A 26599-nucleotide genomic window follows, 5' to 3' on the forward strand; every position below is an offset into this window, starting at 1 on the left:
ATCATCCATCCAAGGCTGTCTGTTGGTGTTGCATGCTCTTTATGAGGTCACTTTGGAAACTTTGAATTAAACACTCCTAATCTTTCCTTCAATTATTTAAGCTTTTCTGCTAAAATTGGCAGGATGTCTCGGCAGGGTTGACTGGCTTCATCTGCATTTAAATGTTAATGTGTTTTTTTTGCACATGCATGCCAGAGGTGTTTCTGCACAGTGTGTTTAGAAGTGTTTCTACAGAGACCGCAAAGAAATTACTGCACTTTTTAAAATGCATTCACACTGTTTATTCTTTCATAATAGAGTGGAAGGAAGGAAGGAAGGAAGGAAGGAAGGGAAGAAAGGAATGATTGATGGATATATTGAGGTTACTAATTTATTTGTCTTACTGTTAGATGACTTGTGACATACTGTATGCCACAGTGCCATCACTGTGACCTGCACATCATGCATGAATGGATGGATGTGTTGATGGAGAGCCATTTTGTACAAAAGCTATTGACTCTTTGTCTCTGCATCCATTTTCTCATTGACGGTCCCAGGTTCATGCCATGTGAAATGATGGAGCACGTTAGGTGTCCTGATTGATGTCAGAATAAAAAAAATCAGCCATGGTAAATTGGATATGGTTTAGTAATAGGATAAGAGTTAAATAATAGAGCAAATCAAACATGTGTTGGCAGGTAATGTCATTTTACGAGGTCTTGATATAATTTACACAATTTATTTGAAGGGTTCATATCATGAGAAATCAAATTTTCCTTGATCTTTTTAGACAAACTAGTTTATTATAACATGAAAATATACTGTAACTTTCAGTACTCAAAACTTCTTCCAAAGTCAGAAAACACTGTTTATCGAAACCAAGATGCAAAAACGGCTTGTTCCGAACTTCCTAAAGTTTCTGATGACAAACAGATAAATATACAGTATATGTGACAAGTTCTTTAACTCTCGGCAAGAAGGAAGCGGGAGACGGTGAGATCCAACACAAAAGGGTATTTATTTTTTAAGACCAATTTGCTTTTCAGCATGTTATAGTGTACACAGAGCACTCTGCTTTGTGTTTGTGTGTCTCCCTCTCTCTCCACTGGCATCTGGCTCGCTCTTAAAACCGGCTATCTTAAAGACAATCATTGACAGGTGATGATCCTCTCCGTTCTCATCTCCCGATCTCGCTCTCCATTCACAAGCTGGCGCTCGACCACTCACTCACCACCACAATATATTAAAACACATGGACTCATGAAAAAGCAGCACATTTCTTCTTAGTGTCAGAGAAAGTTGTAATACATTTTGACTGTTTTTGGTATAAAAAAAAATATTAACATTTATAAGTGGACCTCAGGGGACCTCAGTAATACATGTACAAGTAAGACTGGCCCTAATTGCAGACGATACGGTCTAGCATGCCACTCTACTTTAAAAGAGTCTCACTGTGACTGCATAATGGGAAGTTCTCACTATTGTTCTCTTCAATTTATTAGTGAATGACAGCAGTTGTGCTATAGTTTTTTTTTCTTTTCATATATTAGATGTTCCCTTAACATGCAGCTTGTGCCGGCATGGTTGCCCTGTGCTGGGATGAACTGCTCCTTTAAAAGTGTCCCTTCACAACACGAAGAGCTGAACTGCTTTGATTAAAGAAAATGTAATGAATAAATCACAGACTAGTAATGACTTGTAAAAAGAGTTGTTTTTTGGAATGCCCAATTCCCAATGTGCTCTAAGTCCTCATGGTGGCATAGTGATCTCATAGTCAATCCAGGTGGCGGAGGACGAATCTCAGTTGCCTCCACGTCTGAGACCGTCAATCCGTGCATCTTATCACGTGGCTTGTTGAGCGCGTTTTGGAGGCCCACGCTGTTCTCCCTGGCATCCACACACAACTCACCACGCACCCCACCGAGAGCGAGAACCACACATTATAGCGACCACGAGGAGGTTACCCTATGTGACTCTACCCTTCCTAGCAACCGTCCCAATTTGGTTGCTTAGGAGACCTGGCTGGAGTCACTCAGCATGCCCTGGATACTCGCTGAGCTACCCAGGCCCCCGTAAAAAGTATTTATTTAAAGAAATAGTTCATCTAAAAATGAACATTTTGTGAGAATTTGTCATTCCAAACCTTTATTGTTTTCTCTCTTTCATAAAACACAGAATGAGATATTACACAGAATTTCTGAGCTTCTGTTTTTCATACAATTAATGTGTATGAATATTTATATTCTTCAGCACCATTGAAGTATCATGGAAAAAATTGTCATCAAATTTCATTTACAGTCACTTTTTTCAACCATCACCATCAACATTTTGTTTTATGGAAGAAAGAAAATAATTTGGGGTCGAAATTAAATGAAGACATAATTTAAATTTTTTAGTAAATCATTATGATAAACGAACTATTGAAATTTCCATTACTTTTTAAGCTTTCTTACTTTTTTTTATCAGTTTCCATGACTTTTCCAGGCCTGGAAATTACCATTTAAAAATTCCCCTGATATTTCCAGGTTTTCCATGACCGTGGAAACCCTGTTAAATTTGTTCTTTAAAAAATATGTTGCACTTTGTTGTGATATTGTTTGATATGATATATAAATATAATCTGTGTCAATTGCTAGTCATTTTCCATGTTAAAGAATTTGATGAAACAACTGGAAGTTGGGGCCTACAGTTGGAGGGCGAGTGACCTGTATGGATTTGATCATGTTCTAATGAATCATTCAGCACCAAGATGGCTTGACAGATGGTTGCAGCTTTAGCAAACAAGCCTACCCACCCCCTAGCCGAACTTATGTGAGGCTCTTGTCATTGTGAAGCACCGTGCCTGTATGAGCAAAGAAGCCAGTAACTGAAAAAACTGCTAATGCAAATCCATCGTATCTGAACGCTGCCCACCCTCAGGGAAGAAGACGACAGGAAGAGATGAGACAGATTGAAATCACATGCCCTTTTGTAAGTGATTCCTCATTTGGCAAGAAAAAGAGTGAAAATTAAAGTGAGGTGGCACTAAAACAAGGTGAGGGGCTGATATTTTAGTTTTTAAGATGTCAAGTTATATTTTATGGAGGCCCAACCAGCAAAGGTAATAAATAAATCAAATAATAAAAAATACAAACAAATACAATTAGTTTTTAATTAAATGTATTCCTGAATGTATTATTGTATGACTTTATTCCTTTATTTTCTATTTTTTTTTAACTTTATTTTAATTTATTTTGAATTGTTTAAATTTTTTTTTATTTATGTGTTCATTTATTTTTTATATTTATTTATTCCCACATATATTTATTTCCATATTTATATATTCCCATATATATTTTTTTTATTAATACATGTATTTATTTTTACTTTTCTGTGTGCAACATGGAAATGAGGGAGGTGGTCCTTACGTAGCTCCAGTGCATCATTGGTTTAGAGCTCAATAGTACTTATCGGAAGCAAATAAGATGGACGTCCCACCTTAGCACCCTCTGACTCGCACAGATTTTGAATATGCAGAGAACGTTTTGCAGAGAGTTTGACAATCCAGGACGTGCTTCGACATTCATACCGGCCTACAGCTCTCCTAAACCATCAATAAGCACCTCTACTCTAAATGAAACATAGTCATTTGATGCATGGTTATCAACTTCATTCGCTACGTTGCCCAACTCTCTAGATATACGTGAAGCGTCAGCTATAGATTTTTTTTATTGCAGAACTATATATATACATACATACATACATACATAAACGATCAGGGAAAGAAGCATGGTTGTATCTTTTACAATGAACAATCATAACAACAGAATAGTATGGATTTGCGGACATCAAAATATGAAGTTATATACACAGAAAAAAGAAAAGCATAAGGTTAAATCATTTAATTTATGAAACTTGCTCATTTTGTGGTTTTGTTGAAGAAGCAGCTCCCCATTTATTTTGTGATTGTAGTATAAAAAATAAATCGTGGATTGACTTAAGCTCTTATGTTTTTAGCCCCACAAATAACTATAGTTTACACGATATGGCTATGACCTAACGTCACATCAAAACAAGTCGAGTAATCGAGCACACGCTTCAATCTACAATAAACCAATGGTAAGCAGGACCCGCCCACATAATTATCATACAAGAGACAGAAATGTGAGAATAAATATAAAAATAAATACATGTGCGAATATTTAAATATGGAAATAAATGAATGCATAAATAAATAAATAATAATAGTAATAATAATAAAAACAAAAACAAATGAAAGAATAAAAAAAGTTTCAAAGAATAAAAATAAAAAGAGAAAATAATAAATAAAGGAAAAAAGTCTACAAAAATAAATTCAGGAATAACTTTCATTAAAAACTAATTATATTTGTTTTATCAAGGCATTTATTCCTTTATATTCTTATTATTACATTTATTTATGTATTTATTTATTATTTTTGCAGGTTTTGTCCTCCATAATTTTTAGTTTCAAAAAGAGTTGGATTTTTAGAGGTGGGAAAATTGTGAGGATCTTTGTAATCTAATTATACTGCTGTTTTCAAAGTAATAAAGACTGGTGGTAGCGCTATATACACATTTACTAGACAACAAAATAGAATAAAATAAATTTTCAATTAAAAATGTTATACACATTATACTGTATACTCATAGCTTACTAAATATTATATTTGTGGCTTGTTGATCTAGTATAATTCTTGCTTTGAGTGCTAGATGTGTGGGGTTGACAGGTTGGATAGATGGGTGGATGGATGGACGGAGGACAGAGGGACGGATACGATGGATGGATGGATGAATGGATGAATGGATAGATAGATAGATAGCTCAACTTTTTGTTGAGAAAGTGCTCAATAAATGTAGTGGGAATGTTTAAACTGAAGCAAACCAAAACTGGACTGGAACATAGGCCTATTAAATGAATTGACAAACAAACTGCCACCAATCTTTTATTAATTTTTTTATCGAAAGTGTTAGAACTCCGTTATTACAAACCTTTAAGTCCCTGATACTTCAGGAGAAGTTCTTGTTCATAAAGTTCTTGACATAAAATAAGTTCAAAACAGCTGATTCAAACATTCAGACACCTGCCACACCACTTTGGGAGGTGTGTAGAAGTACATTTAAATGGGAGGACGCTCAGTAAAACCTTAACTAATGTGACATTAAAATGTGTTTTCAGTTACTTTATGCCTCATTTTATGAATAGGATTTACACTAGATCAGTAAAAGATGCTTTTTAACCACTCAATGTTGATTTGAAGTAATATATTTGCAGTTGATATTGTTTAATTTGTCTTGTTTACATTCTGAATTCATGATATTAATGCGCTAACATGCTATACGCTGGCATAATATGTGCTGATTACACTGTTATTGTAATTTCTGATGACACCAATACTACTGCAAAGATTTGTGTATAAAAGAGTGATCATGGGATAAAATACAAACAAAAGAATGATGATAGGCATACGTTACTATGGGCAGATGTGTGAATGGCTTTTACTGCAGAATGCAAATGAGTAAAGCTGCATATAAAACAACAGAGTGAATAAGAAAATGCATGACAAGTTCTTGGAAAATTTCTCTACACGTACAGATGTAGGTAAATTGCACCAGATTGCTAGTAACTGCATGCCAGTGTGTTCATGTTATTGCCTTGAACAGGAATTAGTTGCCAGCCTCAAGGTAGGTGGAGCTCCAGGTCACACTTACCAAATGACGTGGACCAATGGCAGTAAGAAGGTGTTTAGCAGCCGGTAAGAAGTTTTGCTTAAAGTTCGCCAAAGCAAACTTACAAACAACCGAAACAAACTCAAAAACACCTTAATTTTGCCCGTTTTGTTCTAAATGATGTCACGTCCATTCATTCTTTGAGTTTGTATCTTCATAAGAGCACATTGTGAGAACATGTACTTAACCCAGTAAGGGCCACTGGAAGTAAAGCCTTTGCCTCTGTGTCTCTCTCTCCATGTCCCTCTAGGTTCATAAAAGCTCTAGCACTTTTTTAGCCATTATTTATGTGCCTATTTTCAGGCCTGTTTTTTTTTAGGCCAGATAAGTGCTTTTTTTCTGACCTTCTAAAGTCATTTAGAACAGTCAGAACATCAACATCATATGTATAGCATTTGTGCTTTGGTTCTATTTTAAATACTTTTTACCATTATTATTGTAGCAAATGACATGTACATTTGTATTGTACATTTTTGCTGCTACGTTGTTTTGATTGCAATGTCGACACAATGTGGAAAAGTAGTAAGCATTTACGATACAATTAAACAAAGATTGTTGATATCTTTTAACTTTGCACTCACAGTTTTAATTGTAATACATCACAACTGTTGTCGCATCCAAAAGCTCTAATCAGATCCTTAATTGCTGCCTCCTATGCTACTTTCCATTGGAAATGACTTACGTCAATTAATTCTGGTTCTTCATTTAGATCAAAATAACAGAAAAGTCCTGTTTTGTTAAGTTGTCTTATCTCCATTTTACTACATTTCTCTCTCCTTGTTTCTTTCTGTCCCTATATTTTCTATATTCCTCCTCTCCCCCATGTATCTCCATTTTCCCTTATGTAATCAGAGATGAAGGGTTATTTGGATAAAGAGCATCAAGCTAACAAGAATTTACACGTTCCCATAATTTAAATAATGTCACATGTTGCAGGCCACTCACGTCCTCCTGCGCCATCAGTATAGCGTCGTCTCAGCATATGACAGCACATGGCTGCAGGGCACTCTGCATGCTTTATGCATTTGTGTTTGTTTGTGTGTGTGTGTGTGTGTGTGTGTGTGTGTTCACCCAATCTAATGACAAGAAGCTTGGGAGGAATCATTAAAATTTTACTTTCCCCCAGGGGTTCCTAAATGTTCTACTCGGCTCCACACTGTCATTTGAGCTAAAATCAGTCTCTATTCTTTAACCAACACAGAATGACTTTCATCATTACTCTGCTCATTATCTGCCCAAACATCAAATTTATCAAATTAACATTGTTTACTCAACACTTTCTTCTGTGAAACACATAAGGTGAATTTTAAGGCAATTTATTTAAACAGCTCTTTTTTTGTTCAATGCAGTCTGATTCTGTTGAGTTCCAAAAATGAAACATAAGCACCATTAAAGTAAACCGTATTACTTATGTGCTTGCTGAAAATCCACCACAGCTCATTTGTCTTATTAAGATTAAGAGATTAAGATTCAACATTATTGTCATTGTGCAGAGTACACGTACAGAGCCAATGAAATGCAGTTGTTTTCACATATCCCAATTAAGCTGGGGTCAGAGCGCAGAGTCAGCCATGAAACAGCGCCCCTGGAGCAGATAGGGTCAAAGGCCTTGCTCATTGGCCCAACAGTGGTATCTTGGCAGTGATGGGGCTTGAACCCCCGAGGAACCCAGAGCCTTAACCGCTGAGCCACCACTGTCATTTTTTGTCAGTTTCTGAAAGTCATACATTTCTACCACATCACAAATTCTGGATTGTGTTTAATAGAATTCCATTAACATTTTTGTATCCTAAATACACACAATTAAATAATTTTTTTCACTTTTTGGATAATTTGGCAAAATTACAGTTTAATTGGAAATGACGGCCAACAGCAATTCTCTGCTCACAAGTGATATTTACCATTTTTTATTATTATTATTATTATTTTTTTTAAAACAACACTTATCTCTCCTTATCTGACACATTTGTCGACATGGTTAACAAGTACAATAACCTTTGGAAGAAAAAAAACATTTATTAGGTTTGGTGTAGTGGTTTTTTATTTAATTGATTAATCATTTTCAGACAATAAATATTGAAAATGTTTGTTTTATTTAGCTATTTGTTTAGAATATCATAGTTTTAATCATGCAGTAATTTGTGTATTTATTATGGATTTTCAAAGCTTACCATTGAAACTCTGGGTCTGGAACAAGGCTATCTAACAGTAAAATCTACAGTATAAGGCATTTGAAAACTACCAAAAATAAATGATAAAGGTCTGGTAAGTTTTCAAGTCAGTTGTAATAAGTGGAAATCTGTTAAATGTTAGTAAAAATCAACCCCTGTGACATGAAAGTACCGAAGTTGAAGAAACACCTATACACCGATCAGCCAAAACATTAAAAGTACCTGCATAATATTGTGTAGGTCCCCCTCGTGCCACCAAAACAGTACCAACCCGCATCTCAGAATAGCATTCTGAGATACTATTCTTCTCACCACAATTGTACAGAGTGGTTATCTGAGTTACAGTATACTTTGTCAGTTCAAACCAGTCTGGCCATTCTCTGTTGACCTCTCTCATCAACAAGGCGTTTCCATCCACAGAACTGCCCCTCACTGGATGTTTTTGGTTTTTGGCACCATTCTGAGTAAATTCTAGAGACTGTTGTGCATGAAAATCCCAGGAGATCAGCAGTTACAGAAAAATTCAAACCAGCCCGTCTGTCACAAACAATCATGCCATGGTCCAAATCCCTGAGATAATTTTTTTCCCCATTCTGATGGTTGATATGAACATTAACAGAGGCTCCTGATCCCAGGGGTGGATATAGTAATTTGGGGGGGCCTAAATAAAGTACAGGAATGGGGCCCTCTTCAATTACACACATTTAGTGCGATTTTCTCTTAAAGATGCAGCAAGCCTTTTTATTATTATTTCCTTTTTTATGGAATGTATGGAGAAAATGTACCTATGTCCTGAAAGATATCACTAACTACGGTTACATGGACACCAGAAAGCGGCTTATTGCGAGAAAGTGGGTTATTGCAAGTAGGGATGGCGCGATACAATTTTTTGTATGCCGATCCCGATCCGATACCTGTGTTGTTTTTTTTCTTAATGAGTTTAGAACATCTATTATTTATTGTGTGGAGCTGATTGGGAGTACTCTTTGTGTAAAGAAACAAAAACCTCTAACAAATTATGCAGGATGCAGCAGCAAAAATAACAGTAATTCAAGTGAAAGTTTTCAGTAGAAAAGAAAAACTTGCATCTGGACTTGTAAATGGTTTCAGATCACTCTCTCTCTTTTTTTTTTTTTTCTCCCTCCCTCTCTCTCTATCTTATTTATTTATTATTAATTAATCTCATTTGAGTTTTATTAGTATATAAATCCACTTTTCAATCACACAGTAATTTTTGGAACCCAATTTGTATTTATCGTAATTTCTAATAATAATAATAATAATAATAATAATAATAATAATAATAATACTTTTATACATACATTTCTTAAGGCTTTTATTTTGAATGTCTGGCGATGAGCACTCCAGGAAGTCTGTGTTTGAGTGTTTGTTTGTAGGCTAATTCACAGCAGTGTAATACGCTTCTCATTCAACATCTGGTAAAATGCTTCTTCTCTTGAAGGACTAGGCTGTTTTTGGAGGCTCCTTACATACTATGACAATTGGGGTTGTAACTATATCCAAATTATTAGACTAAAATTTGACTTAAAGTGTTTCCAGAAGGTTTTGATCTACTTTTAAATTTTAAAACATAAAGTTTGCTAGACTTACTTTGCTAAATAGGAGGAAAACAGTCTGAGAAAAAAAGAATATATATATATATATATATATATATATATATATATATATCTAGTATATTTCTCAGTAGTATTTGACTGTGCAGACTGTGCACAACCTGATTCATTTGGAAAGACAGTGTTACCTTAGGAAGTCTCGATTTCGTAAAAAAAAAATATTTTTCAAAAATTCAAACCAAACTGAACTAGTAACAATGTAGCCTAACTAGTAACTTGCAACAGAGTATATGGTGAAATCATATAAAACTTTCCGAGCGGTTTGGCTAACTTTTACCTGTTTACGAACTTGTGTAGATGCCACTACAGCCTGATCTGAGGGAGATGTTGCTTGCATTGATGGTGCTGAAAATAACAGCAGTATCAATCATATCGGTGTTGTAACGGTGATATTTAAAATTGCAGCATGTTATTTAGCATTAATGTTAATAACAAAGCATATTATTTGCATTTTTAAGGATCCCTTGGCTTCTAGGGGCCCTAGGTGGATACTAACCTTTTCCTAGTGCACCCCTACCTGACCCGTATCTGCATGATTTTATGCGCTGCACGGCTGCCACACGATTGGCTGATTAGGTAATGGATGATTGTTGGTGCCAGATGGGCTGGTTTGAGCAATTTCTAATAACTGAGATTTGAGATCTTTGATTTGAAAGGGGAACATTTTCAGTAAGTAATGACTAACAATGCTGGAACATAGTGCACAAGTCACATGGACTACTTTTATGGTGCTTTTTATTTATTTATTTCTGGAGTTAACAGCATCAGTCCTCATTTATTTGTATAGAAAATAGCTTTTTCAAAGATCTGTCTCACATTTCCATTGTGTTCCATGGAAGAAAGAAAGTCATGTGGGTTTAAAATGATTTGAGAGTGTGTAAATATATCAGAATATTCATTTTGGGGTGAACTATACTATCAACACAAAGAAAGTCTGCAAAGGATAAACTTTATTTATTATTTATTAACATCAGCATCTCAAAACCACTTCCTGTGCACTATTATTGAAATATGACCAGCACTATTGACCTCATAGTGTCTCTGGGGGATGAATAACAAAATTCTAAGATAGAAGATGAGACTGGGATTTTTGGTGACATCATCTTTTCTATATGAGACCCTTCCTGTTTCCATGGGTGATAGGATTATGGTTTGGGGTGGATGATTTCACAATCACAATCATATTGTCTCAATAGACTTTGTTGATCATGCCAAACATTTCTGCTATAATTAACTTGATACTTTGATTTTCTAAATGGCCTGGTCAGTCTTTGATTTTTGTCAGATGAGTTGAATTAGGCACTCTTGGCGAAGTATCTCCACTCATGCACACATTCAAGCAAAGCTTATTAAGAATTCTGATGCAGATCCACAGAGTAATCTGAATGTTAGTGATTGTATTGTGGTTCTAAATACTATGGCTAACCTATATTTTGTGTCTTTTTATAAAAGCTTGTATATAAATCTCTCTCTCTAATAGTGGTTGTGTGCTATTCTCACTGGCAAAATGCACCATATTGTTTATCATTTCCTCAACCCTTGTGTTATTTCATTCTGGAGAATATTACCCTTTGGCTCAGTATGGCTTTTTCTGAATATTAAAGACCTACATGTGGCATGCATACGCCACCCATCCTGCTGCACTGCCTTTATATTTACCACTCATTTAACATCAAATTTATGTATGGGCGGCCCTTATAGTCCAAAAAATATATCTATATATGCTTAAGGCACATTTTCTGACATGCATTTATGAGTAACAGCCAACAAATCAGAAAGAGGTATTGGCCTCCGAGATCATCCTAAAATGAATTATGGTACAGACTGACTTCCAACCATTCTAGTAAATGGCTTTGAATTTAGAATATTCGTGTGTGTGTGTGTGTGTGTGTGTGTGTGTGTGTGTGTGTGTGTGTGTGTGTGTGTGTGTGTGTGTGTGTGTGTTTGCATTTTTTAGTGCTTTGCTGGAGGAAAATTAGTTAAGTGAAGAACACAGTTTCGTTTGGCTCCATATGATGGTCAATTGAATGTACTGTAGGGGATGATTACAATATGTGAACTAATTGTAACTTTTCCCCTTGTGATTTTACAGTGTTGCGGTGGGAGTGGGTTTCTATGGAAACAGTGAAACCAATGATGGGGTATACCAGCTGACCTATTCCCTCTATAACGTCAACAACACGCTAGCAGGAGTGGACAGTTTGGTAAGTAAAGTTAAGGTTGTGCAAAGGGTACCAAAAAATGTAAATGGTGTGATACCTACACTCACTGAGCACCTTATTAGGAACACCTTTAAACCTACCATACTTATTCACTTACACATTTATTCAGCCAATCATGTGGCAGCAGTGAAATGCATAAATTCATGCAGATATGGGTTAGTCAATAGTTGAGTGTGCATCTTGATGGTTCGTGTCCACTGGTGTGTGGTGAGTGAAGCAGGCGTTTTCCATTTTTTTCCAATGAGAATCCACCTTGCAAGCCAGGCGCACAGCTCCTGTTGGAATTCATTGAAAACGCCTGCTTCCCTTTGCTCACCCTGTGCCAGTGAGCACCCTGCATGAGAGCTCTAGGCAGGGGCTGTGCTGTCCTAGGCAGCTGCTGATATTGCCTATGCCAGGACCACGAATGCACTCTGTACAATTGTAGTGAGCAGAATAGAATCTCAGAACACTTCGAACCTTGAGGTGGATGGCTACAACAGCAGAAGACCATGTACAGAACTTTATTAGGACCATAGTGTTCCTAATATAGTGCTCAGTGACTGTATATTTTGCACATTTCGGTACATGGCAACAATGTGCTGCTATTCAGCACATTTGAGTAGTAAAGAGATAATACTTAGGGGTGTAAAAATGCATGGGATTCAATAATCAAATATAGTTACTTTTATAGTAACAAGTGTATTGCAGAGGTTATTTTAGATTACATGCATGCAACAGAAGCTGACAGTCCCTTTAAGGAAAGTCAGGTCACTCAGCGGCCATATGCTTAATGCATACAGGCGGCTATTTTCTATTCATGCAAGAGCAGCTTATGTCTACTTGAATGGAGAAAGACTAAAATCTCAAACTACTGGTCAAGATTACATTCCAAAAACATATTTTAAAAACGCAATGACATCTGACAACAATGGTATCATAAACTGTACTTTACTCAGTCTTCACTACATTGAGTCTTTACTGAACTAACATCACTCTTGGACTTGTGATGTTCATTTGTTCATAAAGGTTCATACATTTTACTTGTACATTTTACATTTTGTTATGTGTTGAGACTGATCTTACTTTGAATTAGGCAGCAGTTGGTCAAAAGTTCTTCTACTGAAATCGGTCTGTGCTTACTGAAATTCTAACCGCAGCCCACAGTGACAAAAGACTGTCAAACTGATACTGTTAGTCACTGAGTAGATTCTGCTGAAGTGTCCCAATATTGTCAGACTGATTTCTTCCAACTAAATTCCCACCCTCTCAGGGCTCTTACTCAATCTTTGTATAATTCTTTCCTTCTCCGCAAATAGTTCTGCTCTTCATATAAAAGCGCTCTACCCTTCAGACCAAACCTCCTCATATGGTCCCCATATCCTCACAGTTCATTTGATTGCTTGTGTAACATCTTTTTATGACATTCAGCACTTCTCAAACTTTGTGGGTTCCCCACTGAGAGCATGAATTGATTCACTGACATCATTTTGCAATAGTGAGGACACATTTATAAATATATGCAGCTTCATGCCACTGCTTAATCCTTCTGTGTGTGAATCTGTCTGTACTTGGTACTGTAAAACATGACTGACAGCTTTATTCTGCTGCTGTCTGAATGTGGCCTGTGTGGAGACACACTCTCTCCCAGTGTGTTCTGTGATATGATGTGGTTACTGCCCCAAATTTTTTTTTTACAGGCTTTTATGTTCGTGTAGTTATGAAGGTCTAGTCATTGTCCCCTTCAAGGCCATGAAGGCTGAAGCATGAACAAAACCTAATTCCTGTATCTGCAGCCAGACTAAAGAGCCCTATTTATATCTGTCTCCATTTTTTTCTGATTTCAATGCGTAGATCAGACAGTGACACTAAGACACTTTAATCCTGCTTCACGCACTGATTTCATGCAACCCGTCGGCCCTTTCATGGCTTGGAATGTGACTTTCAGCCATTTTTTACTGCGGTGGATGGAAAGACAAATCACTGAGATCACATTTTTTCCCCATTTTATAGTTTGTGTGAATTTTAACTGAAGCTATTTACTCTGCTGCCACACGATTGGCTGATTAGATAATTGCATGAATAAGTAGGTGTACAAAATTTGCATTGATTTAATGAGTGCAAACTTTGTGGTACCAGCTATAGATTAGTCATCCACACCTGTTCAGTTTACTTACACCTGTTGTATGAGTCTTTAGGGAAGTGTTTATACTGTGGTTTAGAGCCAAACTGAAACTAAATGTGCCTGGAGCATCTGCCCAATAACACCGTTAAGAAGTACAGGATTAAATGCCCATCTGCACTAATGGAGATTTATACATCAGTTTCTGTGTCACTCAGAAATGGGAATTTATGAGTCATAGACTCAGGGGGGGAGCAGACAAAATATTAATTAGCTCTCTGCCTCAGAGATAAGTGAAAATGTGATGTAATGTAACTCAAATGTACTACAGATCTTTTTGATCTCTAATAAATGACCTCTGTCGTGGGGTCAGATTTTGGCTGGTTGGCTTCAGAAGTTAGTGCCTGCTGTTAAATGCCGTAACTACACCATTTTCTGGGGGAAAAATCAGGTTAATCCATTGATGATCAATTAAAATTAGCTGTGTATGCTGGCATAATAAATTAAAGCAAAGATGGCTGTATCAATGTCACATACTTCCAGGGCTAAATCCACCAGCCAAGCAACTGCTAGTGAGATGAAGGAGAATGCTATAGGGCTATAGTAGTTTTCTCAACTCAATTTAGCTAGTTAATGGGAAAAAAAGTGTGAATTATCATTGACTAAAATCTACATTCCGAGCCGAGGCCCGTGAAACCGGTGAGTAAATCAGGACTTGTTCTTGCCTATCTGTCTTAAATTTTTGGTGTCTGAATGGGGGGGAAAAACACATGAAATACAATTTATATGAGCCCCTTCATGATGGATATCATGACATTTTTTCGTCATTCATTGTGCGACATCTTATGTCAGGTGTTGCAAAAAGAACACATCATGAGATGCCTTGTTTACACCTGTGATTAAGATGCATTAATGGCAATCTGATCAAAAGTGGACAAACGACACATCAACATTTACACCCGGTCGTAATATCTCATAGTCTCTTTTGGCCACTTGTGTTTGGATTTCGAGGGGAGGGTCTCTGACCTAATGATTAATGTACAGTATGTCATCATTGAATCAGTCTATTAATGCTTGATAATAGCGGAAACATGACTAAAGAGCAATATATTCCCAGTTATTTCAGTGGAATACCTGTATTATTAACTTGGCTTCAGATGCGAATGCTTCTCATTGGTGTCCCTGCATGTTGATATCAGACACACTTACCTGAACTCATGAGAAATCGTAAGAATAGTACGAGATTTGAAAATCGCAAGAATTCATTTGGAAGAATACGAAAACGTACACCTTATTGACAAACCATCACATCATGTCTTGTTGTAAATCTCTATATTTTTAAATGCATTGGAATGGATACCAGACCAATGTTGTCAGATGCGTTTTCGACCACATTCGACCAACTCCAAATCTGGTTGAAGTGGACAAATCTCAAAAGGTTTTAGACCTTGTTTACACCTGTATTTAGCGTCGTACCATTTCAAATGGATCGCCCAAATACATCTTAATACCAGGTGTTAACAGGGACAAAAACGGATATGGTGAAAAAATCCTTGCTTTCAAAGTGTTACGCATGGTGCACCTACGCAAGTTTGCGTCATTACTATGACAAACAATGTGAGGGTACTAACAAAAGCGACTGCAGTCTGATCAGATATATATGTAACTTGCACATTGAACAGTCAATCAGCCAATCATCAAAATCGGTCCAAAGAAATCTGATTTCCAGTGCAGTGCAATTTTCAAATTACATGACGAATCCGCGACAGGGGTGAAGACATTACAAGACATTTCACTATTGACGAATCCCTGATGACACTGCCTGAACTCCAAATTATGTTTCTCAACAGAGTACACACTAGAAGTGATACGACATATGAAAACAAATGCATGATTATATGTTATGCATTTCAGAATATGATGTGTATGGTTTTAATCGCCTCAAGGCATCATATATTTTATTGGTTACAATATGAAAAAGTAGCTCCTTCTGAAAAATCTACCTATTTGCTTACCTGACTCTCCAACACTTCTCTTTCTCCACACGGTTGTGGTACAGTTCAGAGAAAACATCAAATAGGCACTGGTGCTCTTGTCAATGTTCCACAAATTTTTCCTCCATTTCTTCGGTCCAATTAGAGTTTCTTGATACCGCAGCCATGCTAGTTGATGTTCTATTGCAGGTACATCAGGACTCCTCCCACTGAATCTTCCTGTGCCCCGTTTCTTGCTCTCTCATTGGCTGTAGGTCAACGCTGCTGTTGTATTCAGTCAAAACATATTTCACACTGCACGATTTGGAATCGCAGACAGGTCCAGATATTTAACATTCTAGATATCTTGCTGACATCTGCGACACTTCGGCAATTCTTTCAAATTGCGTCTTTGATAGTTCATATATTGCGATCATTGCTCATGGGAGCGAGCTCCGATTTGCCCACGATTTCATTCTTTTGTCGGTGATCTCCACAAAATTGTCGGCGAGCAAAAATCGGGCTTAAAATCCGTGTAGTGTAAACTCGGCATTAGTGTCACTGTCAGCTCTATGCATTTAAATCAGCAATGTATCATTAACAGAGAATCAGCAATACATTTAAAGTTAAACCCACCATTTTTTTTTTTTAATCAGAGTAGAAGAGAAGCTCACACTAATTTCCTCATGCCATTCTTGGATCGGTCTTTTGAAACCAGGACCTTTAAATGGCACAAAGTGTCCACTGTCTGAGACTGTCTGAAAACCCAGCAAGCTGTGCACATAATTAGCCATGAACCCTGCAACAATGGCCTTTGATGAAGTCACTCATTGAAACCTTCGACTTCCTGATTGGAGCTCTTCAGTGGCTGTGCCTGCCTGAAAACAATGATTCAAATTGGCATCCGTTGCATACAGATGCTTGCTCTTTCTCACACACATGCACACCCCTCTTGTCTTGTTCTCACACTGTTTGGAAGCACTGGACTACACTTTCAAAGGTGTCAAGAGAACTTTCGGAGAGTAATCCACAGGATGTGTCTTTTTTGCAAGAGTGTTGAGTGGTGACTGCTTGGATATAGAGTTTTTTTGGTTCGGGGCCATAAGGTCTCTTGTTCACCTCCTCCCAGCACCCTCTATGCACTTGCAAATTAACTGTGCGGCTTCTAGCTGATCAGCTTTGCTTTCACAGAGGCACTTAAGGACATACCAGGACAACAAATTACTCTCAGTTAAATGTACAGAAGAGGAGAAACATAATACTGAAGATTTATGTTTGGTGAAAAAACATTAGGGCAGACTTGAGTTGTGTCATGTTGTGAAATAAAAAAATAAATAGTTAGTCACTATAAAGTTTTGAGCCCAAAGTCCAATTGCATCAATGATAATTGATTGTTTGTTTTAATGGTTTTGTTCAAAATTGTCATTTTTGTGAATTCTGTCCTCCAAAGTAAATTTCCAATAAAATCGTATTTGTAATAGATGTTAGGTAAACAAGTGAATACAATTAAACCACACTAGCATTGATTTAGGCAAAGGTCAGCTATATAATAATGGTACATTTTAACCTTCTAAGACAAACTGTGTTTTTTTGGGCAAGTTGTCGTGTGTGTTTTATATGTTGTCATTTTTTATCATTTAATAATTTCCGTTTCAGTCAGCCAAAACAATAGTTTGATATTTTTTCTGTGTAAATACTTTGTTTTGTGTTTCATAATTTAACTATTTACCTTTTGCGGCAAAGTCATTAAATATAATGCATATCATATACAGATGTTTTTATTTTTTTTTACTTTAATTAAATAGTATTTCATATTTCAAACAAAGGTATTCTTCCCAAATCAATGTCAATATATAGTAGGGTCCCAGTGTAACAATCATGTCAACATGTGTCAACATGCCCACAACATTAAAAAATGTAATGTTAAATCTTTATTTCTGCACAGTAATGTGTAATGTAGTAATGTTAAAAATGTACTTATATTTTTACATTTGTTAAGGTGAGAGTGGCTATTCCGTAATTTGCTAGAATCTCAACTCAGAGCTCAGCTGGTTTATAAATATCTCTATCTCAGCATGGTAGACACTTGGCCGTTCTGTACCATCCTCTCAGCTTTTGAGGGTCACTTTTTTATGTTTTGGCCTGAATGTGGCATTTTTTGGGCTTACTGTATGCACACAGCTTCACTATCGATGCAGTTATTACAATCGTACAGTATGTGCAGAGTGATTTCCTTTGAGTGTAACTGTATATAGAGTTGAAAATTTGAGTGAGAAGTCATTAGTGATATGTTTGACAGGCTATCTTAAAACGTCCCATTTGTGGATATGGCTAAGGAATGACTCGCTTCAGAAAATGGAACTGAAATGGGTTGAAGGCAAAGTCTGTTTGTTATTTTCTTGACAGGTTTGTGATTTAAAATACCTACAGTACTGTGCAAAAGTAGGCACTTGTGAAAAATGTTGCAAGTCCAGTAAACATGGAAAAAGTTGAATCAATATTCGGTGTGGCCACTTTTGCTTTTAAAACAGCACCAATTCTCTTAGATACACCTGGACACAGTTTTTCTTGGTTGTTGGCAGATAGGATGCTCTAAGCTTCTTGGAGAATATTCCACAGTTTTCTATCTATTTAGGCTGTCTCAGTTGCTTCTGTCTCTTCTTGTAATCCCAGACTGACTCGATGTTCTGTGGGGGTAATGCCATGTCTTGCAGAGTGCCCTGTTCTTCTATTATAATCATTTATATTTGCAAAAGTAATGTTTGGGAGTCTAAAATGTATTTTTCCTATTGACACACTAAAGCTGACGATATAAATAACCATCTTAAGACAAATGTTTTTTGTGAAACATCTTAAGTGCCTAAAACTTTTGCAGAGTACTATATATTTCCAATCTAGGGAATGGAGGTTGACTGAGCTCTGGGTTAGTCTGGTTACTGCTGTCACTTTAGTGCTCTATATTAACATGCTGTCAGCCCTTGGCCCTTTATTGTTCCCCTCAATATTTTAAGGCAAAAAAAAATAAAAATGTGTCAAAGGTGAATGTTAATAATAATAATAAGTTTTATTTATATAGCGCCTTTCCAAGAGCTCAAGATCGCTTATCAATAAAAGTACTATATGGATGATGTATATAGAGAGAGAGAAAAACAACAACAACAACAACCAAATAATAGTTAGTGATGGAGTTCAACTGATCTAATGTGAATGTTAATACCCTCTTGGCTACTAAACTATTTGGATAACTTTCTTTCCAACTTTCTTTTGAGCTTTTATTCTTTTGATCTTTCTTTTTAACATTCTTTATGTCTTCAATTTGAAGTATCTTTCTTTCGAAGTATCTTTTTTCTTTCTTTTTTCAAAATGTAGTTCTTTCGATTTTTCTTTTTAACATTCTTTATTTCTTTAAATCGAACTATCTGCATTATCTGTTTGAATCTTTTTTCTTTCTATGCGCTTTTTCTTTCAAAACTTCTTTGAACTTTAATTTAAGCTTTTTCTTTTTAACTTTCTTTTGAACTTTTGTTCTTTCGAACTTTCGTTCTTTTGCTTTTTCTTTCAAACTTTCGAACTTTCGTTCTTTTGCTTTTTCTTTCAAACTTTCGTTCTTTCTTTCTAACTTTCGAACACTTTGAAACTTTCTTTCGAACTCTTTCTTTCGAACTATCTTTTTTCTTTCTATGAACTTTTTCATTCGAGCCTTTGACCTTTCAGACTTATGACCTTTCGAACTTTCAAAATTCTAATTCTAAATAATAATAACTGTAACCACCACTGCTTGTAACAGCCTTATCTTACTCCTTCCTCCCTGCCTTTTTAGTGTTTCTTCCAGTGTTGGTCTTTGTTATTCATTTTTGTTCTCAGTAACTATTTTGAGAGCATTTAATCTAGTTCCTCCAGCAAATCCCCAGGCATTTCCACAGCCCTTATTAGGTCAAGACCTGTAAGTAATACAGTCATCATTCCATTTCTGAAATCTTACTCTCTCACTCTGTCAGAATTTTTGTCTTAAGCTTTTTTCACCGGTTAAATGGAGGAATAGAAATCCATATCTGGATACAAAGCAGGCAGTTCCACCTACTGTAGTGCTTGTGTTCCATTTCACGCTCCAGCTCTTATATTCAAATATAATTGCAGAAGCTCAGCGCCTACAGAAACCAGAGACAATCAATTAGAGCTGCAGTGCTTAGAGAAAAAAAATCTCATCTGGTATCCTAACCACTTCCTCATATGCATTACAGCTACGGCTTAAGAAATTCATCTTGAGCTCAGATGTCTGACTTTTGTTCATTAGCTGGATTATTGGATTACATTCAGATGAGATATGAAACCCCAGCAAGATCAAACCCATAGCAGATTTTTTTGCAGTCATGGCACATGACAAACATTTGCTATTGCCAAGAAGTGTTGCGTTTCTCTCAATGCTGTAGGGTATGACAACACCTACATTGACAATGGCTACATTCTGATGTCATAACCAGAAGAAGGCATGTTGGGAATTGTGTCTGGGCCAGGATTTGATTTTAGGATACACAGCATTTGCCTTAGAATCTCCTGATTCTGTTGTATTTTTAGACTTTATCGATTTTTAAATGTTGAGTATGTTTATGCACCCTTTTGCACTTGTGTTTTTCTTTTTTTTATTAATCACAACACTCTCTTTTTTAAATTTAGCTCTTTTTTGGGGGTGGATCTATGAGAAAGGACAATGAAAAACAAAAACTGTTTATAAACACACACAAGGTCATAAAACACTGGTGTTCCCACAGACAACAGCTCTTTTTTGGGCATAAACTCCAGACATGCCCTCTCCACATGGATTGCTTTCTCATATACATCATTTTTATTAAAGTTGTACCTAGGTACAGAAAAATAGGCACATAAAAAACAGGCGCTTTGTGCATCTGGGTGTCCCTAAACATTTATTCTCCATGTAAGCTAGTTCAGCACTGATTTATAGAAATTAAATAAACAGCTTGAACCTTTTAGTTTAAAAGCTTTTCAATTAAGAGGCATGATTCCTCAGTTTTTAACACCACAGTTTCTGTCTATATTAATGTTTTTGGTAATGAAAAATGCATAACCTGAAATGTTTTTTACTGTATTGCTTTACACTGAAATTATTGCAGGCAGCTCTAAATATGTTATTTGCTCACACAGGTGACGGGTTCTATGGGAGGAATGCAGAGTGGTCTAAAGGAGCACTTGTCTCGCTTGGATGAGATCTTTGCCACACGGGGAGACTTTGTACAGACACTGCACTTCATGCAACAGATGGCAGATAACATCATTAAACAGCTATTGGGGCTTCCTGATTGGGAGAAGGCAAAAGTAGACCTGGCCGGCATTGCTGATCAGACAGCATACGTGGAGTATTACAGGTAACAAATGGGGGTTGCCATGGTGTAGACTTTGACATAACTTTCTTGTCCTTTAACACCCTTTCTGATCAGTACATCTGCATGAAATCTGCAGACTTGTTTTGAAATTTTCTGTGCTGATTGTGCAGAATGGATTTAAAACTGAGGTGTCTAATTGTTTCTAAATTCTTTATCCACTCTCAGCTTAATTACTAGTCATCCATTTGTTGATTTCCTCAACTAATGTACATATTTTGGCTCTATGGGATTTCAGCATTGCTCTGTTATTGGTATTTTAATGTAACATAAAAGTAACCAAATATATATATTTGTTTTGTGAAATGACAAGCAGAAAACTTCCCTTTTCATTGAAATACATAGGGTAGAGTGGGGTAAGATGAGCCTGTGGGTAAGTTGACCCACCCTATGTATCTAGGCAACTATACATATTTTTTTGTCATTTGACCTTGTAAGCAGGAAGTATCCATTATTTATGTCTGGCTGTGAAGAAAAGAAGCACATGGGAAAAGGGGTAATTATGTTTTTATGCAAAAAAGTGTTTTTTGTTGGCCAAATATTTTTTATTTATTTATTATTATTTATTTTTTTTACATTTAAGGTTTACTGATTGTTCTTCCAAAGCAACACTATTCAGGCATATCATGCATAATGGTGTATATCCAGTGTACAAATACCCATGATTTGATTGCTAAATATTAGCCCTAAAGTACTAAAGTAGGTGATTTTTCCTTATGGAGAAAAATAATGTCCTTGTCTGCATATCGATGCCCCCTTCGGCATATCGCAGTGCCTTTTTGTGGCCCGTTCTACATAACGTGGCAGCTCATTTCAGCTTAGTCCCGGTTCTCCCGATTGGCAGTCCGCCCCTGATCGGCCCCAGAGTGCGTCGGGCCAGATTACCAATTCAGCCCTGCCTTACCCCTAACCTGGGGTAAATTGACCCAATGGATCACATTTGTTTGTGGCTTTCTGTGATAGCAGATGCATTAAAATAAATGTTTCTCTATTAATTTTACCTCTGTCTAATTTTTCCATGTATAGGAGGCAACATATGTACGAATTGGCTCATCTTACCCTACTCTCCCCTAATTAATATAGGTGCCATGCTGTCTTTATGTCCATGCTAGTCTGGGAAATGGGAAAATGAATGTGGGCCGCAGTCAGTTTGACTGTTGTCCGTTTTAGAATGCTATTTTTCCACCGTTGATTTTCACTAATGTCACAATACCTGTACAAGGTCAGTGTAACTGCTCAGGTTTGCCGACATCAAATTGCATGTTTCATTTTCTTACCTGTGACATTAAAATGCTCTCCTGCTCCATTTGTGATAGCAGTGGTCTCCAAGTGTGTTTTTTGGAAAGATGGGGTATTTCTAATTCATTGGCTAAGTCTGGAGGACATTCTAGAACTGTTTAAATTGTTAACAGCACCTTTAATAAATGATTTCAACAATTAAAGGACACATTTTCAAAATCCATTGCATTTTTAAGAGCTTTCAATGTAAATCTGCAGCAGCAAAGTCTGTGTGGCCTTACTGACCTGGGGCCAGATTCACGAAATTCACAAAACAAAAGTAAAGCTCTTTTTAGAATTTTCCTTAGTAATAAACCTCATGAAGAACAGAGATAGGAACATTTTTAAAAGGTGTTTTGGGGAAACAAAATATTCATACCTTCTTTCTTGAGTTGTAGTTGTAGTTAAGAAGTTTATTCTTAAGAATGTTTTGTGAATCTGGCTCCTGGTTAAACACAGCTACATTATTTCAACTGAAGCATATAGTTTGATATAAGAGCTGTGTTCTACACTTGATTCATAGCTGGCAAAAGCATTATGATGTATTGCGTGTCCTTGACACATTACTTTCTGCTAAGAGTTGTTAAGTGAAGCGGTGGAGTGATCCATCAACTACTAATGTATGACTATAAGCATTTCCGGTTTTATAGTTGCATTTAAAGCTATTTCCCCATGTCAAACTGGATACATCACAACATTTGCTAATACTGTGGCTTTGTTTTTGTCGTCATTCCACACATATGATGTTGATAATAGATGATGTCACATGTTTGGTGATGACACCAGAAAAGTAAATTTTTTGATGAGGCATATACAATAACTCTGACATTAGCGATAATGTATGTGTGTCGAAGTGAAGTGTAGAAGAGACACATTCAGCTCTTCCCAAATGACCAGGTTTCAGTGTATGAAATATTAATGCCTATAGATCTTCCTAATCTATTATGAATTATTTTGAGATATATAGAGCTCTCTGATGTGAAAAAAAAGAAAATGGCACACACAACACAAAAGAGAACGGTATTGCTCAGAGGTCGCTCTTTCATTGCTCAGTAATGTTCACAACTCACTTAAAGGAATAATTCACCCAAAAATGTAAATTCTCTCATAATTTCCTCACCCACATGCCATCCCAGATGTGTATGACTTTCTTTCCTCTGCTAAACACAAACAAAGATTTTACACCTCTGTGGGTTCATACATTGCAAGTGAATAGTGACCAAAACCTTTGAAGCTCCAAAAAGACATAAAGTCAGCATAAAGGTAATCCAAATGTCTCCATTATTTGAATCCATATCTTCAGAAGCGATATATGTCTGGGTGAGAAACAGATTCATGTGCAAGTCCTTTTTTTATGATAAATCTCCACTTTCACTTCAACATTCTTCTTCTTCTTTTTGTTTTAGGCGATTCACATTCTTTTTTCATGTCGCCAACTACTGGGCAGGGAGGTAAATTTATAGTAAATAAGTACTTTCACACCCACATCATATCGCTTCTAAAGACATAAATTAACTACTGGAATCATATGAATTACATGTATGCTGCCCTTATATGCTTTTTGGACCTTAAAAAGTTCTGGCAACCATTCACTTTCATTGTATAGACCAACAGAGTTGTGCTATTCTTGAAAAAAAATCTTAATTTGTGTTCAGCAGGAGAAAGTATGTCACGCATCTGGAATGGCATGAGGGTGAATAAACGATGAGAGAATTGTATTTTTTGGGTGAACTATCATTAAGTATCAACTTTGTCTCAGATGTTTCTCCTGAAATTAAATTTGAAGCAAATGAGTTGACATACACAAACCAAATTGTTAACGTAAGAGTGTAGAACTATGAAATGAATGTTGATTGTATAGTAATTTGATTGCAATATTGGTATCTTGACAGATCTGAGCTGAATTTGAGACATTGTTGATGACGTGATATTACTGGTGCCTTTTTCTGAGGAGAAAACAGCAATTTTACCTATTGCTGTCTGTCACTCTTTATTTCTCACTCACATCTTTCACACACCATGTATAGCAGTTTATAAACTTAGCAATATATTCAGTGAATTCTCATCAGCATCTTATGTATGTCATGTATTATTTATTTTATTAAATGCTTATGAAAACCATCTGTTATTTTCTGACTAGACTATAAGGTTTTCTTTGTAGGTGGTTGACATTCCTGCTGATTCTGATCTTGGATCTGGTCATCTGTCTGGCTGCTTGTCTCGGTCTGGCCAAACAATCCCGCTGGCTGCTCACTACGTGAGTACAAACCTACATTACAGTACATTACACTTGGTTACAATTGGATCCCATATCAGTATGAGGAATTAGGTAATAATACTGGGGCTACCAAGATCTTCGTGTGAGCACCATTTTGTGGTTGGACCCAGAGCCCAAGAATGTGTAATTGGAGACAACATACTGTATAACTAATAACAGTCACATAAATATTAATACAAATGACAAATGTTATTGTCTGTACAGGATGATGGTGTTTGGGGTTCTGACTCTGATACTTAGCTGGGCGTCTCTTGGAGCTAATATGGCCACTGCAGTGGTGAGTAACAGCCAAACAAATGTGTTGATCGGTCAATAATTCTGATCCAATTGAGAAATGGAGAGTTCAATGCAGTCAATATAGTTACAGTCAGACAAATAAGCACAGTGTCTTTTTAAAGGGGCACTCAGTAATTGTTTATGTATTATATATAAATAAATAAAATTAAATATAATAAAAAATTATATTCAGATAAGTAAAATGCATTACATTCTTGTGGCAGAAGAGTTAATCATTGATAAGTCAATACAAAAAGCGGCTTTAGAATACAATGTATTGTTTACTACCATATTATTGAACATTTACCAATCATTGACATACAGTTCACAGCAATCCATTTCACTTGTGAATTTGTCAATCAGTTGGAGATTTATTATGAGGGCTTGTTTAAGGACCCGTCAATTTACATCTGAGTCAGACATGCTTGTGTAGCTTCTCGGGTGCGTTGCATCATAAACATAAAACTTTCAGGTCACTGTGTCAAGTTAAATATAGTTTAATACTTAGAACATATCTCGAGATCTCTTAGTTCCAATTTGCGCTCCATCAAGTGTTTTGAACACAAGAATGTACCGCATGTTTGTGTTGTCTGCTGTATGGTGGTTTTCTTCACTGTATAAACTGTGCGTTGCCACACAGCTGAAATTTCACTTACTGCCCTCTGGAGTAAACAGGTGGTACTACAAGCCTGCATTTCTCAGGAATCATTTTTAATCAAATTAATCACACTGAATTAACGCGTTAAATTGACAGCCCTAATATTTATATATTTGTTTTTATAACAAAAGAGGCCTAGAAACACAATGGAGCTAAAACCACAAGTCTGAAATCAAAATCTATCTTAATTCACATTGGTGGTCTTCTTGTGCATAATTCCCTGATGAATGTTATTCTAAAGGGAAACAATTGTTCACAGAGCACTGCATGCATACATATTTGTGTGTGAATAAAATGTAATTTGTTTTTTATATGCAGTTGAGGCTGGTCAAAGCAAGTCCATTGCTATTAAAATCTTTTTGTGGCATGACAAATGACAGTCAACTGCTGTATGGTTGCCTGAAGGACATTCACATTTTTTCCCCCATTCTGATGGTTGATGTGAACATTAATTGAAGCTCCTGACCCATATGATATATGATATATATATATATATATATATATATATATATATATATATATATATATATATATATATATATACTATATATAACGTTTTATTTTAGGGTTAGATTTTCGCTTGGTCTAAAGTATTTGTAATTACCTATAGTTTAAAACAATAGCAGTCATGGTACATCTAAGTACACAGATTGAGTTTGGTTTAGTGGCAAGCTTAGGATATAGGAAATATCATCTTCTCTATATACAAAACCACTGCACCTTTGAGATTTCCACAGTTATATAGGGAAATCAAAATGTCTACTGAATGTCTAATATAGTTTTCACAAAGGCTTTACATTTTTACCCTATCAAATGCTCATTAGAGAGAAATCTATATATGCCACTTCTTCAGCGTAATCAGACAAGCTCAGTCCGGTATAATGAACTCATCCTGCAGGCGTTACA

The 26599-nt window shown here is 36.2% G+C and overlaps 1 protein-coding gene across 4 annotated transcripts in view; it reads left to right on the plus strand.

Moving 5' to 3' along the window:
* The window catches only part of LOC127626651 (protein tweety homolog 2-like), an 82242-nt gene that overhangs the window by 37822 nt on the left and 17821 nt on the right, over positions 1–26599 (plus strand). For all 4 annotated transcript variants that reach the window (XM_052102626.1, XM_052102628.1, XM_052102627.1 and 1 more), the window contains exons 3-6: positions 11604–11715; positions 20968–21188; positions 24643–24738; positions 24964–25036. In XM_052102626.1, the coding sequence (XP_051958586.1) occupies positions 11604–11715; positions 20968–21188; positions 24643–24738; positions 24964–25036 (502 nt within the window). The remainder of the gene's footprint in view (positions 1–11603; positions 11716–20967; positions 21189–24642; positions 24739–24963; positions 25037–26599) is intronic.

This window comes from Xyrauchen texanus, chromosome 33 (genome assembly GCF_025860055.1).
Source record: "Xyrauchen texanus isolate HMW12.3.18 chromosome 33, RBS_HiC_50CHRs, whole genome shotgun sequence".
Lineage (NCBI taxonomy): Eukaryota > Metazoa > Chordata > Actinopteri > Cypriniformes > Catostomidae > Xyrauchen > Xyrauchen texanus.